The sequence below is a fragment of the Meriones unguiculatus genome, chromosome 12 (assembly GCF_030254825.1).
Source record: "Meriones unguiculatus strain TT.TT164.6M chromosome 12, Bangor_MerUng_6.1, whole genome shotgun sequence".
In the NCBI taxonomy this organism is placed as follows: Eukaryota; Metazoa; Chordata; class Mammalia; order Rodentia; family Muridae; genus Meriones; species Meriones unguiculatus.
The window spans coordinates 78,563,898-78,583,476 of NC_083360.1; the positions used below are offsets into that span (position 1 = coordinate 78,563,898).

The 19,579-nt window shown below is 45.2% G+C and overlaps 1 protein-coding gene across 1 annotated transcript in view; it reads left to right on the top strand.

Moving 5' to 3' along the window:
- Pgm1 (phosphoglucomutase 1) overlaps positions 1 to 18,005 on the top strand; it is a 57,131-nt gene extending 39,126 nt beyond the window's left edge. The window contains exons 8-11 of the mRNA XM_021627168.2: positions 7,577 to 7,712; positions 10,900 to 11,083; positions 13,235 to 13,369; positions 17,367 to 18,005. Coding sequence (XP_021482843.1) covers positions 7,577 to 7,712; positions 10,900 to 11,083; positions 13,235 to 13,369; positions 17,367 to 17,456 — 545 coding nt within the window. The 3' untranslated portion in view covers positions 17,457 to 18,005. The remainder of the gene's footprint in view (positions 1 to 7,576; positions 7,713 to 10,899; positions 11,084 to 13,234; positions 13,370 to 17,366) is intronic.
- Positions 18,006 to 19,579: the final 1,574 nt, after the last annotated feature.

Here is a 19,579-nt window from a genome sequence, read left to right on the forward strand (position 1 = left end):
CCACACGGTGGCTCACAACCCTCTCTAATGAGATCTGGTGCCCTCTTCTGGTGTGCAGGCGTACATGCAGGCAGAACATTGTACACATAAATACATAAATAAATAAATATAAAAAATAGAGAGACTATAAGACAACTGCTTATTCTTGCTCGCCTCCCCAGACGAGGGTGGTACCACTTTATTCTGTGAGCCACTACACGACTGCTGACTACGAGGTGGTCTTCTCCCGAGGAACTCTGGGTGTCCTCCAGCCAGTCCAGGAGTGGCACCAGCCATCCTTGTAGCCCTGCCCTCTTTCCTTTTCCACGCTGAGTGCTGAGCATGCCAGCATGCCAGGTAAACACTCGGCAGCAGAGCTGCGTCTCAGCTCAGTTATGCTTTCTCATGCAAGAGAAGCTCTTCCAAGGCAGGCGCTATCTCCAAACGTCTGGTTTGTGTCCCTACTGGGCCGTACCAGTGCTGAGCCTAGAGAACAGAGTCAGGTTTCCTAGGGTGCACGTGTGTGGAAGAATGCTAGTTTCCTGAAAACTGCTTTGGAAAACTTGAATAGTCACAATGATATTAGCATCCGAAAGTTCCAGAACATTCTTGTGTAAGAGCCCTATTAACACAGTTTTACTCAAACACAGTGTGCCCACCGCCTCCTACACACAGACATACACACACACACACACACACACACACACACACACACACACGCGTGCACGCGCCATGCACTAACGTTTTATCCCACGGTCCCATGTAGGAAGCATTGTGCAGGATGGCTCAGAGCCAAGCAGGAGCCTATGGCATTGGCCGACTGAGAAGAGGCCTGAAAGCTAGATAGCACAGCTGCTGTCTTGCACAGCAGCTCTTCAGGGGCTGGCAGCAGTCCTCACACCCTGTCTTCTCCAGGCTACCCATCACTTCTTCCTCCAGCCATTCTTCACCCCACATTGTTGGTAGGCACCCTTTGCCGGCCTCTAGGGGCTTCTGAGTTCATCAGTGCCTCTCATGGAAGTCACGCCCGTCCTGAGCCTGGCGGTTGAAGAGTGTGGGGGCTGAGTGCTTCTAGTGGGCTGGACACTGTTCTTCCATTGGTGCAGCTCACCAATGGCTTTTAGGAGGCTCTATAGTGCTGTAGAGCCTATATCAGGTTGTGCGTAATGTTTTCACCTTTCTGTCAAGGAAGATCATCCTTACTATGTTTGTGGAGCTGACTGCCTTGAATGAGAGTGTCAGACTTCAGACTCTTGATTGATCCGGTCGGTTCTTAGTTACTAACCCATTCAACCAAACGTGGTGCCATCTGTGATTTTCCCCTTCTCCTTGATATTTTATTGTTGTTCAAAAAAAGGAATAATCTCATGAGAAAAACCCACAGGGAGAAAAGGAAAATTTTTAAACAGGTTGTAAGAGATAAACAAATTATTGAATTTCTAAGTGTGGTGAAAATTAGCCTGCACCCTTGGATCTCTGGTGCTGTGGCCAAGGGCAACCGAGCTCACGGTCTGAACTCAGGTCCCTTGGTTAGAATCACCTTGTCCACCTACCACATCCCTTCCTAGTCAATGTTCACGATAGTTTTCCACAGACTCTCTCAGGGCGGATGTGAGTGATCCTCTAAAATGTTTGAGTTCTGTGATGTTGCCAATCGGAAGGTACTGTGTTTCTGCATTCTTCGAAGGGATGACAGGCAGTTTCTCAGGAAAGCATCCATGGCCCTTTAACCCTAATACGTATCCTTTGTGTGTTCACCCCAGTGATTTTATTTACTGCTCTTTGTGTTGGCTGCACTAGACTGTAAGTTCCATGAGGACAGTGGCTTTATCTGTCCCAGTTTCCATCCGTCGTATTCAAAGAGCCTGCTGTGAGCCCCAGAGTGGAAGAGGTGTTAAGCAAATGCTGCTAAGGGAAGGAGCAAGAATACTCCTTCCTTGGCACCCTCCATTTAGACAGGTGGATTCCTGGTATCTCTTGGAGATTTGCCAGTCAATTGGGATCTTTCTACAACTGGACACTCACATTTTTTTTTTCTTATTCCATCTAAAAATTGTTAACATATCACACAGGAGTGATAACTTGAATTAACATATCCTGAGATTTCATTTTAACCTTCCATATTTATATTTCTTTGCACCATTCCTTAATTGCTCGTTGAGTTTGACTGTGTCTTGATGCTAGTGGCCGGTGGGCATTTGGTAAGCAAGTTGTCCTCTTGGAGGGCTCCATGTTTCTACCTTTCAGAGAAGCCAGATGCTGGCTGTGTAATTACAGGTGTGAAATGATGGGAAGTGTTGGACCAGGTGCTCGGAGACCTGACTGATTGTATGCTGTAGAAGGTCAGGCTTTCTCTCTTCCCATTCTACTTGCATAGCTTTGAATACATTTCCTGATATACACAGAGCTTCCAGGGAAGATGGCAGGATCCCTTGTCTGGAGATATTGTAGGGAAACAGCCCCAATGGGACTCAACTCAGACCTTAGTTATATTTAACTCAGGGATACCGTTCCCTTCGTGTCTGCCTCCTCACCTGTGTCTTTGTGCTCATCTACGAGGATGGGAGCCTTGGAACTTGGTACTTGGAACCTGCTGGCCTTGATTCTCTTTTGTTGGACATAAAGTAAATTTCTCGTCATCAAAGCACTCAGTGTCTCCCTCCAAAGGCACCCTGTGGAAAGGAAATCCAGTTCCTAGGCAGTCATGAGGCTGTGCAGAAGTACCAAGCACAGAGCGGAGAACCTGGGAACAACCCCTTGAGTGTCGGAGTGGGCTGGAGAAGGCCTTCTGTGGAACCAGTTCTTTTCAGTTGAACTGAAAAGTTGAGCACAGGAAGGGAAACAGGATGGACCAACATCCAGTCAGCTGGCAAGTGGCCGTTCTGTGGCAAGCCCTTCTTGAAAATGCCCCTGAGACAATGGTGGGTATATCACATAGCCAAGGGTGGGGTAGGAGCATGGGGGGATAGTAGCAATAGCACAGAGAGGTTAAGGGTGCCATCCTGAGTGAGGGTGAAGTGAAAGGAATTGCGGAAGTTAGCCAGGCTACTAATGGTGCATGGAAATTTCCAGAGAGAGCTGCTTGTTCAGGGGAATGGGAAGAGAAAGAGGGAGAGATGGGCAGAGGGACAAGACACTGATACTCAAGAGAGCTCCGTGTTGCCATTTTCCAGCTGCCCCGCCCCTGTCTCAGGCTGTCACCTGGCAGAGGCAAATGCCAGTGCAGCTTTTGAGATGCCCACGTTAGTAAATGTAACCGAATCCCTAAACCGTTAACTTCTGGCTCCCTCAGCAAGGGTTGACATTTTTCTTGCCTCTGACCCAGAGCACGCTCTGACTAAGCCCAGTTTGTCCTTACCACAAGGTGCTGATTAAGCTGAAGTGCAGTGACAGGTGTTGCAAGATGCTGAAAGGACAGAATTCCCAGGGGCTCAGTTGGGCCCTGAACTGGAGCAAGTATGAAGAGGCTCAGAGCAAAACTCAGCACTATCTTTGTGCTGGCTGAGGCAGCAGTGGCTTCTCTTCCTCACATTTAAGTGAGCTTGGCTTCTTGTGCCTTAAAAAACAAAGTAAAAGAGTGGAGGTGTTTCCACAACCTAGAGGAGAAAGAGGAGAAAGAGTACTGACCTGTACTTTTTCACTGTATTCCCAATATATACAATGAAAGGACATTATGTTTTGAAAGCTTAATATGGTGAATGGAAAACATTACTTTCCCTTAAGAATTTTATTTTTCTCCTTATTCCTAATAGCATCTTGCATTTGTATTATAAAACACGGTACAGTTTGTAGCTTCCCACTGGATGTCTCAGAGCTGTGTGAGAGAGCAGCCTCTTCTCCATTTTGATCTTCTCCAAATGATCAAACAGAGGCTTTGAAAACAGTGAAGCAACTGATTTAGACCCAGATGGCTCCTGGGAACAGCAACTCAAGTTGAGATTTTTCATCTCTTTCTGTGGAAGCACAGCCATGAAAGCCTCTTATTGTCATAAGCACCATGCCTTGTCTCGTTAGGAGCCATTCCTATTCACTGGAGCACCGAAGGAAAGAGAATTGATCTGGCCCTCCTGAGGATTAACCTGGAGTGTTCTCCCGTCCAAGGTTAACGGAACAGTTAGAGAGACTGAAGACCCCACAGGTAGACTGGAATACATGTTAATGTCACCCAGGAGAGGTGCCTTGTTTATGTGAGTGCATGATTTAGTTAGTTCCAAATAAATTAGTCAAAGTTGGTACGATTTTTGGGTTTCATTTTCATTTCTCATAAAAAGAAAAAAAAAACCCTAAGTTTCTTATTTAGAAGTGGAAATATCTCCATGCTTTCAGTCTAGCACCCACCAAAAAAGGAAAAAGTTTAATGTGCACTTTTTATTTATTCATTTATTTTAATTGGAAAGGAGGTGCCAGGTGTGTTGGCACATACCTGCCGTTATCATAGCACTTGAAGGTGGAGACAGGAGAGCTACAGGTTTCTGACAGGGACACACAGGGAAACCCTGTCTGTAAAGCACAAAAGGAGCTGGAGAGATGTTCAGCAGCCAACAACACTTGCTGCTCTTGCAGAGGACCTGGGTCCAATTCCCACTACGCATACCAGATGGCTCACACCCCCTATAAGGACAGTTCTGGGGGTTTTTATGCCCTCTGTGGCCTCTACAGGCTCCCAGCATGCACGTGGTACACATAAACACACACAGGCTCAACACACATACTCCTAAAAGTAAATCATTCAAACAACAGAATGGAGCACAGATAAATAATTCCTAACTATGATGAATCTCCAGTATATTGGGGAAGTTGCCAGAATCCTCAGAATGAGCTGTTCTAAAACATTTTTTTTTTTTGTAGATGCTGTGAGAGGCAGGAGGCTTTTTATTCCCTAAAATAACAATAAAAGCAAAATTCTGTAGATAATGAAATTGTGTAAATATTTCCAAAACATAAAGCCTTACAATGCACTGACTCTAGTCTACGGGCTTGCAGCCTCTGGACTTTGAGATGTCACTTCTTGTCCTGGTTGGTTTTTGTCAACTTGACGTAAACCTAGTCATACCTGGGAAGAAGGAATCATAACTGGGTAAATGCCTGCACTAGGTCGTCCTTTAGGCAAGCTTGTAGGACCTTCTCTTGATTGATGATTAGTGATTGGTGTGAGAGGCTGAGCCCACTGTGCCCACCCTGGGCAGGTGGTCCTGGCCGCATACCAAAGCAGACTGAGCAAGCCACAGGAGCAGTCCAGAAAGCAATATTCCTCCAAGGCTTCTGCTCCAGTCCCTGCCACCAGGTTCTTGCTTTGAACTCTTGGTCTGGCTTCCCTTCGTGCTGGACTACAGCTTTCCTCCTTACAGCGTGGTGTTTATCAGAGCCAAAGAAACCCTAATTTCTAAAAGTTGCATCTATCAAAGAAAAAAATGTTGGGATGAAAAACTTTATTTTTTTTTAATAAAAAAGAGAAAGCATTGGAGTAGATGAATTAATTTACCTGCTTTTTCATGTACACATTTATAGTTCCTTGCTAAATTTCACATGCTATGCTGCTCATCAGAACTAGTTTAAAAGATAACAAGTCTGTAAGAAGTACATGCTTAGTGGGAAAAAACAGATGGGTGGGGCTCAAGAAATATGGTTATCAGATCAGAGGTCTTGCTTGGGTTGCTATGGGGGAAGAAAAACTGCTCACACTGCTCAAAGTTGGGACCTACTCTCAAAGAGAAGAGGATATTTTAGCTGGGTCTAAAAGGAAAGGAAGGAAGGATACTCCTTAACGTGTCCACAGAGTAGGCAGCATCATTCCAGATACTCTAAAGCATCAAGAAAAACAAGACCAGGTGCTAAGGCAAGGAGGGCAGCAGTCATATACAGAATTAACTAATCCCAGTACTCAGGGAGGCAGGGGCAGGTGGCTCTATGAAAGTTCGAGGCCAGCTTCATCTACAGAGCGAGTCAGTGACAGCAAAGGCTACACAGAGAAATCCTGTCTCGAAAAAAAACAAAACAACAACAAAAAGATTTCACTATGTGGCAGTATGGGAAACGATTCTAAAAACCATGTGGAATCCTCAGGAAATAAAAAAATTAGCTCACTGTGGTGTTTTGATATAAAAAGTTAAAATGATAAAAGTGTGTTTTGGCCCATGACAGGCTTCTAAAAAGGGTCTTTAAACTCACACACATGCACACACAATGAAAGGGGGGGGGATTTCTTAATTTTGGTGAAGACTTTTTGTGTTTTTTTGGATTGGTTTTTTGAGACAGGATTTCTCTGTGTAGCCCTGGCTATCCTGGAACTAGCTCTGTAGACCAAGCTGGCCTTGAACTTGGATGTCAGTCTGCCGGTGCCTCCTGAGTGCTGTGAATTTAGCAAGAACCTCACAACAAAATGAAGGATGTGTTCCAGTCACAGTCCTTACTGGCTTGAAGAAAGCTGTCCTCAAACAGGCTTGTTTACAGGGAGGAGTTTCCTCTAAGACTGTGATATTTTCTTCCCAGTTGCTTTTCAGAACAGCGGCACCAGCGTACACATCAACCACATTGTATTAGAATCTCATTTCCTCTGTGCTTCCCCTAATGCCCAGGCCTTTAATTTTTAAATTTGTGGCTCTTTGTGAAGCAAGTACCAGTTGCTCATTGTGGTTTAATCTTCTTAAAAATGTCATCCTTTTGTTACATTAGTTATGAAATAATTGTTTTGTTTTGTTTTTGTATGACTTGCCTGTTGTATCTTTGGTGTATTTTTTATATAGATCTTGCTTTCCTTTTATTAATAATATTCTTTGTAAATATCTGTTTTACAGTTGTAAATATGTAGACTTTTTAAAGTGTATCAATGATTTTTAATTTTATCTGTAGTATAATGCTTTATAATAATAGGCATCTTTAAGGTAACTAAATATGTTAGTTGTTTCTCTTTATAAATAATGGTTTTATCTGTATTTATTACTCTCAAGAGTAAAAAGAAATTTACATGTTTTCTAGTATTTAAAGGCTTTCAGTTCCCCTCTCTTTTCATATTTTTGAGACAAGGCATTTTATATCAGGCTGGCCTTGAACTTCTGGTCTTCCTGCCTCCACCTTTCAGTGCTGGGATTACATCATTCCTACAAGGGCTTTAAATTTCTAAATTTGAACTGTTTTCTTTTTAAGGAACAAACTATTTATAGTAATGAGCCAGTTACGTTAACATTATTAAAAACAATCCACCATTTTCTCAGCAGCTCAAAGTGAGACTTCATTAACTCGAGTCTCACTCGTATCTGCATCTCTCTGGGTGCTGTACTTTCTTCCATGGTACTTCAGGCTGTTTCAATTACTGAAAATTCACAGTAGCCATGTTTTCCCATTGTCTGTTTAAGATTGATATGGGACTTTTTTCTCCCACTCTAATACTTCATAACTGATACACCAAACTCTAACAGACCCCACAGATGCTTATTTTATTTTCCTAAGTTGTTTTTTTTTTTTTTTTTAAAGTATTGGCCATTTATTGAAATCATGAGCCCTTCCATGAGTCAGGAGAGCCCCTTGACTGCTTTAGTGGCCCGCTTTAGTGGGCTTGTTCTCACGGCCTCCTGAAAAGCCATGTTTCTTATTGCCACAGGTTCTGACCACATCCGTGAGAAAGATGGACTGTGGGCTGTCCTGGCCTGGCTCTCCATTCTGGCCAACCGCAAGCAGAGCGTGGAAGACATCCTCAAAGACCACTGGCAGAAGTTTGGTCGGAACTTCTTTACCAGGTAAGCCACCGTCTGGATTGGGATTGAGGGATGGCGGGGAAGTGAGCAGAGGGCACTCTCGGGCAGGCATCGTTTTTCCTGTCTGTGATGATACTGACCCAGATTCATGCAGCTTCTTTTACTGGGGACTTTGAAGATGATTTGACCAGGGTCAAGATGAAGTCAGCTCTTAAGCCAGCCATAAAGAGCAAGAATTTTTTTTTTTTTTTAAAGAATAATCCTTATAAACATTTGTAAATTTACTCATGGGGTTGGCAGGATAATTACATCAAACTTAGATTCACAGAAGTGGATTTAAATTTATTTCTTTTCCTTTCTGAGATAGGAGTTCATTTAACCTTTGTGCTCAGTTTTCTCATTTGTAGAGAGAGGAATATTGGCTATTGAGAGGATTAAATGAAATCGGAGTCTGGAGGTGTTTTGTAAACTGTAGAGCTCAAAAAGCCTGGAAATGCTTCTCCTTAAATTCTGGAAACAACTAATGCTCAGTTCAAATCAGCTTTTCTGATTCATTAAATAGGACCACAATGGCTGTTTATCAACATCAAATTCATTGAACTGACATATATTTACTACCTACTTTTCTTTCCCCAGGTAGTGGCTCTTATAAAGGAAACGAAATATTTAAGTACACTTAACAGTTCTTCATTACCATGTATGTTTTATTTTTTCACTTAATTTAAAAAAATTTTTTTAATTTATTACAATTTATTCACTTTGTATCCCAGGGGTAGCCTCCACCCTCATCTCCTCCCAAGCCCACCTTCCCTCCCTCTTCGTGGGGCAGCCTTACAGGCCACAGAGGAGGACATTGCAGCCAGTCCTGATGAGACCTGATAGGCTAGGGTCAGATGGAAGGGGAGGAGGACCTCTCCTTTCATACGTTTTTATTTTTGAGAAGTATTAAAATGCAGGGCTAGAGGTATAGCTGATGGTAAAGTGTCTGTGTGGTCACTATGTGGGAGGCTTTGGGTTCAAGTTCTAGAAACCCCCCAATTTTTTTTTTTTTTTTACCAATTTTTACCAGTGTTTCTTACTATTTCTAATTTGCCTATTCTTTAATAATTGTAAAAACTGAATAATTGTTTCCCTGGACCTTAATTTTTTTATGAAAAGGGGTAATTAGATAAAGCATTTACATGTATAAAATTTATGGATATAATTTTTCTGGACCTTAGTTGCTTTTTTGCAGGTTTTTGTTGTTGTTGTTGTTTGTTTATTTTAAAGAGGGTCTCACTGTATTGCCCTGGCTGGCCTCAAACCTTAAGTTCACAGAGATCTGCCTGCCTCTGCCTTAACCATAAAAGGCATGTGCCACCGTGCCTAGCCTTCCTTCCTTCCTTCCTTCCTTCCTTCCTTCCTTCCTTCCTTCCTTCCTTCCTTCTTCCTTCTTTCTTTTCTTGCCTTTTTTATAAAATGGGTGCCTTAGACCACATGATTTTAAAGAAAAAAAAAAAATATATATATATATATTCCAGAGCTGATAGTCCATGGTCTTCACAACTTGAACTCATTAATCTTTTAAGAGGATTCTGATTAAATTACTCTCTTGTTGAAAGCATAAAGAGGTCTTTCAACATGAAGATTTTATGACTTCATGAAGAAGTCTTGGAAACCAATCAGGAATGTCCTCTCTGAGAGCAAGAGCACCTGGTAATTCACAGTAGCCTTCATGGACTCTAAATCCAGAGTTCCACAAAAGCAGTGCCATGTCTGTTCTTAGGCTCTGTGGTGTCACTCGAGTCAAGCAGACACTGTGGAAATCGCCCTTCGAATAGACCAATGAAGGAGCTGATGAATGAACTGTAAGCCCAGTGGAACAAGGTTGAGGGCATTCAGAGCTTCACTCTTGATACCTAAACACACCTCCATACCGGAAATGTCTCACCATATTGTTACTACTTGTTAGCTACAACTGCCAATCAAGGACCACAGATCCCGACTTCAGGGCCTGCATTTATGATTTGTCCAGACTCCACTGTACGCTCTGTACACTGAGCAACACTTCCACAAGGTTGTCTGTCGTAAGCCTCAAGACAGATAGTTGATAAAAATCTCTAAGGATTCAACAGTCGGGACAACTAACCCTTCCTTGCTGGAGCCGTAGCTCGCTCTGTCTGGTTACAAAGCTAGGATTCCTTCCATTCCACCCCTCTGTGTTTCGGATTTAAAAATCTTCTCTCCCAAACACCCAAAGGTCACGGGCTTAAAGTGCAGAAGCCTGGTTGTAATTTCTTGCTCTTTATCATTTTAACTGGGGGAAAGTGCCAGCTTCAGCAGGGAGGGGACTATTTTGTCTCAGCTTCGTAGCCTCCTGGAGCCAGCATAAGTTGGCTATCTTTCTGCAGTATTCCTCGTGTCTTAGAGGTGTTATCTTGCACATCTTGTATTTGTTTCGATATTGCAAACAAATGGATTCTGCCATCTTGAACCTCTGTTTCAAGAGGACACATACTGCCACGTTACAAAAAGCACACAAGTGTCTTTAACTTCACAAGAAAGAGACTGAAAACCAATCTTGGAAGAAAAATAATAGTTACAGAATTTCATTTGTGGTACAGCTGTTTTCTTTTCTTGACCCCTATCACCCACTTAAGGCAACCCTGCAGGCTAAATTTAAAGCAGAACACAGTCCCCACTGAAGGAGGCTGGTATCTGAAGCATAACTTGTTAGCTTTTGGCTGCGTTTCTGGTCTCTGAAATTCTGGCCTCGCTTGAGGAAATTTCTGTGGAGACTGAAACTCTGCTCAGCCAATCTCATAGTGTCACACAGGTCTGAAACCCAGCCTTCGCCTTTTAAGATTGACAGGAGTTTGGACAAGAAGGACCTCAGCCATGTGCTGTTGGCCTAGAGTTCTTTGGAGGTAATAAGAGCTGTTCGTATTCCCTCCTCTGGATGTAGGGGTGGGGCAGTAGATAGTGTCTCCTGAATGCCTTTGAAGCATCTCAGTGCCTCTTTCTGTAGAAAAGCGGAGCCAGTTCTCTGACGTTTGGAAGGCTCTGCCCCTTTCTTCTGAACTCTCCTTTCATCCCCAGCCCTCTCCATCCCTGCTGACTGACAAGCTCACTGCCTTTGCTAGCCTCCTGAAGGTAGATGGCTTCCGGGGAAGGCCAAGGAGAGAGGCAGTTCTGTTTGACTCAGATGCTCTGAAGTCAGCCAGGATCTCAACTACATAACTTCTTCCAGGTATGATTATGAGGAGGTGGAAGCCGAGGGTGCAAGCAAAATGATGAAGGATCTGGAGGCCCTGATGTTGGACCGCTCCTTTGTGGGGAAGCAGTTCTCAGCAAATGATAAAGTCTACACTGTGGAGAAAGCTGATAACTTTGAATACAGTGACCCAGTAGATGGAAGCGTGTCAAGAAATCAGGTAGGAGCAGATTGTGAGTATGTGAAAGAGATACCCCAGAGTGTCATCTCTGAAGCCTCAGGAGAGAAAAAGAAAAAGGTCCCTCAGATATGCTTCCTTGGCAGGTGTGTTTTCCTAGGGCAGTTGTTCTCAGCTGGATTTCTTACATGTGACTCTCATGCATACTCATTTTTTGCCATAGTTCTTTGTAGCCCCCTGTGCCTCCATGCTAAAACTCTGAGCCTATATGTCAGAGGGATTTTTGCAAACTCTAAAATTATACCCAAGATGCCATGTATGGGAAAGTCTTTAAAAAAATGTAGGAAAACTTTACTGTGGCCCTAGATATCAGCTCCTCTCTCCTCAGACGTCAAAGCAGTATGATGTCATGGGTGGCATTGCATGTTCTAGACTGAGAATAAGAATATGCCTTTCTAAGGAAGGCTTCCTGGTTAGAAATTCCCACCATTGCTACCCGTGGCCACCTTGACAAGGCAATGCTTAGTAGGACAGCATAGCTGAGGATCTGGACCACGCCGGGTGGTGACAGATGGCTGAGGTTTCTCGTGATGGGTACCTCAGGCTATAGGCTGGTTGCCCTTCTCCCTCCTTCTCACAGTCACTCCGCACCCAGGTTCCTTTCACTTCCTCTGTAGCCTGTAGTCAGGGAATGTCTGGGGATTCAGAGCAGAGACCACAAAGGGGATGAAGGCGCCGTCACACCGTAACCTCCCTGTTTGCTTCCTCTGAGGGATGCAGAGCTGTGGCGTGTCTTTTTACAAGCCATCTGCCACGTTTTGGAGGAGATGGGTTCTGGGAGTCACCGGAAACCCCTCTGTAGAGAGAAGGTAGTGGATGGACACGGGCCTCCTCACAGCCACCTTCAGTGCCCAGTTCTAGCAAGTGCCATATCCTCCACCTTCAGCAAGTAGGAAAACGCTGGCTCAGTCTGGACGATTGTAACTAGCAGGAGGGAGGAGACAGCAGCTCAGAGGATGGCAGAGCTGCAGAGGAGTTGTGTAAAGCCATAAGAGCAGAAGTTCAAAACACAAGACACCCAACTCTGCAGGCACCTCATCCACGAAGGAAGGGAAGAGCAGGGGCCCAGTGGGAAGCTTGGAACTGTGGTCTGTGCCACAAGGAAGGAGACAGCAGTGCCCCTCTGTGAGATGAGGAAACCAGGGCACTTAGCAGGAAGATGGGGCAGGAGAGAAAATGCTCTGAAGTAAACAGAGGGAGATTTTAGAAGCGTCAGGCTGCAACTTGGGGCTGAGGGCAACCCTAGAATACTTCCAGAGAGTAAAACATGCTGAGTTGAGGTGACTGTGCCCTCGGCGTTGACTCGCCAGAGAACACACCCTGCGCATCCTGTCTGCCGGCCTCACCGTGAATCTAGAGAATGGCACAGTTGGAACTGTGAAGTGGTGGCAAACACCAGGAGAGTAGAGACTTTCCTTCTGGCGAGTCTTTGGCATCATGCAAAGCCCAGACAGACTCATGAAGAATGAAGGGCTCTCGGGCAAATGCCTGCTGTAGCCATTCTTCCTCACACTGAAAAATATCTCGAGTCTTCAGTCTCTTCCTAAGCAAGGCATAAGATGCTGGAAGGGAATGAGAGAAAGGCCCTGCACCCACACGGACCTCACTTTGAGTTACCATCATCATGATTGACCCCTCGATCTTGCTGGGTTAGTATGAGCACCCGCTCCTACTGTCCAGGGCATGTGGCCTCTTTTCTGAGCTTCCCTACCAGTGCTTTATAAAGAGCCCTTCCTCTCATCTGCCTGTAGTTCCCTCCAGAGCCGTGAGTCAGATTTCTGCATCTAGCAGCTTTGCTTATTTATTAAGCTTCAAACTGAAACGACCAGTCCATGAATCACAGGGAAATGGGCAGGGGAGAGAGCCTCATGGCATCCAGCATCGCCGAGATTGTATCTCCCAGATGACCCTGGAGATGCTGCCGTGGCTTCATTAGTTAAACCTCTTCGTCTGGATGCAGTGAGAGGCTGATAGGATGCAGCCTCGCAGGGCTCGGTTGCTGCCATCTATCAAGGATCTAATCCTCCCGCGGATAAGATTAGGTCTCCAAATGGACAACTCACGGCCTGCCAGATTTCAGTCTCCCCTTCAGCAATTAGGGGGGAGAAAAATCCTCTGCTTATCTTTTTCCAGGGTTTGCGGCTTATTTTTGCAGACGGCTCTCGCATCATCTTCAGACTGAGTGGCACCGGGAGTGCTGGGGCCACCATTCGACTGTATATTGATAGCTATGAGAAGGACGTTGCCAAGATCAATCAGGACCCCCAGGTAATGGCCAAGCCCTGCACCCTGATCCGTGATTTTGGTTCGAGGTGTCTTCGTGGTCTGCTGAACCTGTGACATCACTGCCAGTTCTCCAGGACCCATGTGGTCACCCGCTGTCCTTGCTTTCTCCTTTGTCTCTTTTAGTATGTTAGAGCAAAAATGACCGATAGCAACCACAAGAATAATTAGCTTTTCTGAACATTGGCTGTTTACTAAAACCATTGCATAAATATACTCAGTTAATTGTCTCTCCCGACCCAGTGTGTGTGTGTGTGTGTGTGTGTGTGTGTGATAGAGAGAGAGGTGGAGGGGAGAGAGAGTGGTGTACATATGGGATGTATACCTAATGTGTTCCTGGAGGCCAGAGGATGACATCCAGTGCCCTGCTATCACTCCTTACTATGTTTGGCAGAGTCAGGGTCTCTCACTGAGCCTGAAGCTAGGGTGGCAGCTAGCAAGTGACCCTTCTCTGTCTGTGCCCCCACACAGTGCTGGGGTTCTAAGTCTGTATACAGCTTGTTTTATGTGGGTGCTGGAGATTTAAGTCACGGTAATGCTTATGGAGCAAGCTCCCTTACCTGCCCCAGCCCCTATTCATTTAATCCTCACCTTAGGTAGACTGTTGGTCTCCCCTGTATTGACGAGGGCGTGGAAGCACAGAAAGGCAGCCGGCACTTCCTAAGCTTGTGCTCTATGCAGAAGCAGTTACATGAGAATGGATCTTTTTCCTTGTATGATGTCTGGCCAGTCATTGATCACACAGTGATCACCTGCTCTGACAAAGCATTTACTGGTTCCAGCTTTGTGGGGGTCAGGAACAAGCAAGGACAGGCAATTGTATGTGTCTTCATGGAAAAGCCTACTGACTTAGAGCCTGGTGGGCTAGAGTCTGTAGGAATGAACACGGATCATGGATTTGAGGATAGGCATCAAAATGGAGGCTCGAGGAGGGCCCGGGGCGCACTGTGGAGTTTCCCCAAGTGTGTTCTTCACAGCACTGGTCTTGACAGATGTTCTGAGTCAGCGCTTTAGGTCTACAGAGTGCGTGGGAAACAAGGCATGTTTGCTATGTCGGTGCCTCACAGCTAATGTTGTACCATAAACACTTGGGAAGGCGTAGACGCTCATTTAAATGGCATCTGCTGAAGAGTTCAGCAGACACTTTCCAAAGGCCCAAGTGGTGTATGAGAAGGAAGCCATGTTTATTCATAGGAGAAGTGCAAGTGAAAGTCAGGGTAAGCTGCAACTGATTCCAGCCGATTGGCTGTTGACATAAAGACCAAAGATAAGTGTTGACACTGGGGACAGGAAGCCTTGGTATGGCAATTTTCCCAAATATAGGAACCCCCTCACAAACAGAAACAAATCACGGAGGACTTCCATGTGGTCAGCAATCTTTGTAGGCCTGTCTGTCCAGAGAGACTGGAGCTTTTATGTTGAAGAGACGGCTGCACCACCTAGCCTGTGGCTGTGCAGGCGTGCTCGTGGGACCACGTGTGGGTCCAGCTTCCTTTACTGTCGTCAGATGAAGAGATGAAAGTGTAATGAAGTCAAAGCATGCAAAATTACTCCGCCTTACACCTAAGTGAGCCCTGCCATTTGGAGCCAAGTGGTGAACTTGGAGAACACTCTACTGAGCAAAAGAGGCCAGGCCCAGAGAGTCAGATGCTGTATGAACATAATTTATCTTCGGAGGCTAAAAAGAAATAGTTCAGCTCAGAAACAGAGAGCAGGGTCGTTAGCAGGGGCTGGGCGGGGTCAGGAAGTGTTAGTTAAAGGAGACTTACAGTTATGTAGGGTGTAGGAGTTCTGGAGATCTCAGAACCACCTAGTGCCTGTAGTTAATATAATACTGTACTACATTCTTAAGTTTTTCTGAGAAAACATTGCTTATGTCTTCACTTCCACCATGACAAAAATAAGAAAAAAAAAAAAAAGAGAAGAACTATGTGAAGAGATGGGATATGTCAATAAGTTTGGCAGTAGTAATCACTTTACCCCACAGTTCGTGTTGGGAGCTGGGAGTTTGGCCTTGATGGTAGAGTGCTTGCTTACCATTCGTAAGCCTCACCATCCTGCAAAGACCCAAATTTTTAAAAATTACACTCCATACCTTAAATATAAACCAAATTTTATGAAAAAGAAATGAAACAATGTGTTGTCATAAGTACTTTTGAACAAACCCTCTTTTCTTTTGGTACCCAATAAAATCTGTAAAACTCAAAATTGGAGCCTCCTAGTGTAGTGGGTTTAAGCATAGCGGTTGTAGAGTTAGTGAGGTCTTATTTTAATTCCTGTCCCTGAAGCCCTGTGCACATGGGTGACTTGTTTCACATTTGTCCATCTTGGTTTCCTTGTTTATAAAATGGAACAGTGCTAACTTTTCATCGTTGTATGGATTTGGGGAGACAGTGAATTTAAAATGCTTCAGCACTGAGATTGGCACCTAAGATCAGCTTTTAAGAATGACCAGGTTGTGGCTGGAGAGATGCACACAGGTTAGGAGCTCTTGCAGCTCTCGGAGAGGACACACGTTCAGCTCCCAGCAGCCATGTAGTAGCTCACGACCATCCATAACGCCAGTTCCGGGGAATATGATACCTTATTCCGACATCCATAGGCACTAGCATACATACATGCAGGCGAAACACCCAAATGCATAAAATTAAAAAAAAATCTTTAATTAAAAATGAAAAATCAAACAAAGCAGTTCAAGGTGAGGTGACAAAGCAGGTAAAGGCAGTTGCTACCAAGTGTTATAAAAGTCTTATTTTAGAGCCTCAGAAGCCTCATGGTGGAAGACCTGGCTCCTGTAAGCTGTCTTCTGACCTCCACATGTGTGCTGTTGTAGGCCTGTGCCTGTGTGCTCATACATGCTTGCATACACACGCACACTAAAAATTAAAAAAAAAAAAACTCTTATAGTTGCTCATTTTCACATTTTTGACCCCAAGTTTTTCACTGTAAAAAAACAAACTGTATCAACCCTTTTTTTTAAAGTTTGCAGTTTAGTAACACTGTGCCCATTTGCATTGTTCCCAGGAGATCCTCAGATCCCAACCTTTCCTTGTGGCAAAGCGGAAACTTGACCTTTAGGAGGCAGCCTGGTTCCTCTGTCAGTCCTTGTGGCTAACCTTCGGCCCTCGGTGTCGGAATTAGACTAGATAATTTGTGTGCACGTGCTTTTGTTAATAAGGAGCCAGCAAGGGCCTGCTTCTCTTTCATAATTTCTCCAGGAGCCAGATTCCAGCTTCAGTAATCTCCACACCCTAGTGTGGTTTTGGCATCCCTAAAACTTGAACTGAGGGCTCTGGAGTCTGCACCTCCAGGCCCTTAAGATAACAGAGAAAGAGAAAAGGAGAAAGGTGGGCATGTTTATTTCTTTTTTATCTTCGAGACAAAAGCCTGGCATGTGCTGGACAGATGGAATGAAAAATACATTTCTTCTGAACCTAAATTTCCAGGATGGATGATCATACAAAAAGCTTGGCTCCCCCTGTGCCCGCAGACACCACCAAGCAGCTGGGAAGTGTCTGCTTTTACCCTGTAGCTGCTGTGTCTTTTAGGCAGCCCTGATGAGACCTGATAGGCTAGGGTCAGATGGAAGGGGAGGAGGTCCTCCCCTATCAGGGGACCAGGGGAGGGGCATAGGGGAAGAAGGGAGAGGGTGGGTGAGACTAGGAGGAGGGGCGGCTACAGTGGGGATACAAAGTGAATAAATTGTAATAAATACATATTTTTTAAAGAGTCTTTTAGGCTTGGTGGGGTAAACGCGGGAATGTGGAGAGGAAATATTGAGGGTGGTCAGGTTACTTGCTTTGCAGAGCAGACTCTGGAGTTGCTTCCCTGAAGTGAGGGGTCCTGGAGCCAGGCTTGGGCTTGCATTTTATACTTAGATCTTCAGGCATCTTGGAGAGCTGGAGTAGGAGATCAGGCTGGTGGATCAGGGATCTGTTTAGAAAAGTGACGGAAGAGGTTCTTCCCCTTGCGTTTCTTGCAGGTCATGCTGGCGCCCTTGATCTCCATTGCTCTGAAGGTGTCCCAGCTCCAAGAGAGGACAGGACGTACCGCACCCACTGTCATCACCTAGAGAGCTGGCCGGAATGTGGCACGTCCCTCCACCCAGGACCCATCCACGCCACCTGATCGAAGAGCACGGACAGAAACAGTGTATTTGCCTGGGCTTTGTAGGCCTTGACTTTTTTACTTCCCACTCGATAAACAGCCATTTGTGAGGCACTGCCACTGTATGCGGGAGAGGGAAGGCAGACCTAGGTAGGGTTCACACCCCTGTCTGCTCCTTCCCTTCCCAGCTGAACTGCACCTGTGTGGGCCTTTGCCCCCCAGCACGAGGTACTGTTTACACTACAGTGTAAAGTTCTGGAGGCTGAGGATCAGCAGTGAGGCCACCCCCTGTCTGCCGGATGTGCCTGTAGAGTGATATTGAAGTCCCTGCTCCACTGTGAAAGCCTTCCCGTTTACTGTTTACAGGTAACCCAGCATTGCGGTTTCTGGTGCCTTCTCTCGAATCAGTTTTCCTCCGAGTGAGATGTGCTTACCTACAGAGCTCTGTGTTATTTCGCAGCACTGTCCCATCTGCACAGATATTTGGGATATTAAAGCAGAATGTGCTACTGTTGTGTGTTGTCTTCTTCACTCTTACCTACAAAGAGAGGAAACAGACTGTCTTGTTGGGGGTGAGGGGGAGATTATATTTTGTTTGAGGAGGGGGATTGCATTTTTTTTTATGTCCTAGCCAGAAAAACTTGATTTCTGAGTAGGTTGAAAATCCTTAGACTTAGGAACTGTAATTTCAATCACATCAGTACAGTGACTTCTGGATAATTCCCAAGATTATCAAAGAAAGCTTGGTGCATTGACTGGGGAAAGAGGGGATTGTCAGATCTGGTGGATCTAGTAGAGCAAAGCCATATATATATGCCTTTTAATGCTGGCCTTCCCAGACCCGCAAAGGGGCAGAAGCAGAACCCTCAGACTTCAGCCCACAGGATTACACAGAAGTTAAAAGCATGGACTTTGAAGCAGAGTAACCTGGATTTGAGTAATACCTGAGACTTCAGGAGATCTTTGGATGTCATTCCCCTTGTCCTCAAAGTGGGAGATGAGAATAACTAACTTTGGTGGCCTGGGGATCATTAGGTGCACAAACCTGTGAAAGGCAGTGAGCACGGCATCTAGCCCTCCTGTCTAGTTGTCAGACAGGCAGGACCGTGTTGAGCTCTTTCTAGATTTAGAGAAATACAAGCTATTTGTAACTGATTGTAACTAGTATTTACAATTCATTTCATGGTTTGCAAGGATCTTGCAACACAAAGTTACTTTGCTGCATTGAAATGTTCCAGAAAGGGCCCCGCTCTGCATCCCTCCACCCGGCAAGGTGGGCTCTCCATCATAGGGGACAGAATCTTTACCCCTGTGTGAGACTTCCAAGATGACCAATTACAGTGGACCTTCCCCGAAGATGCTGGTGGTGAATGCGTGGTTCTGTGGCACGGACTGCATGCCAGGCACTGTTTGAAGCGCTTTCCACGTGTTTTGTAAATGCCCAGTAATTCCATGAGAAAGGTACCCTGAGTAATCCCCATGGTACCGGTGAGTCCCATCTCCCCACCAGAGTCAAATCCCTTGGAAAAGCATGGGTGCCCCCAACCAGCACAACTCCACAGTTCACGAGTGCTCAGCATTACCATTTCTAGAACATACCTAACAATGGGAAAAGGTGTGAAACATTACTTACTAAAGGCTGATAGAGTGCACCCAGGTTGTTAAGAGACTGTTAGTTTAACGCTACTGTTCTCCCAAGAAATCTCAGCATCTCTGTTGGTCCCACTTCCCCAGCTGTAATGGCGTTACCATCCATGATTACAACTGGTGGATATTGGGGGTGGGGGCAGGCAAGACAGTAACAGCCTGGGGATGGAGACCTCAGGTGGCCGTGAGCAAGGAAGAAACAGACTCCTAGAGATAGCTTCAATGAGACAGCTCATTTAATTGAGAGGAATAAAAGCTATTAAAACCTTTGGAGGGGGAGTAGGGTTTTATTGGGGTGAGTGTATATCATTGGCTGGGGCTGGGGTGCTCAGGATGCCTCATTTGCATAAGGGGGAATTCCAGGTGCTGCTGGACATTACCTTATAAGGTGAAAGGAAGTTTAACCTGGCTGCCAAAGCAGGCAAGGATCAGAGCACAGGG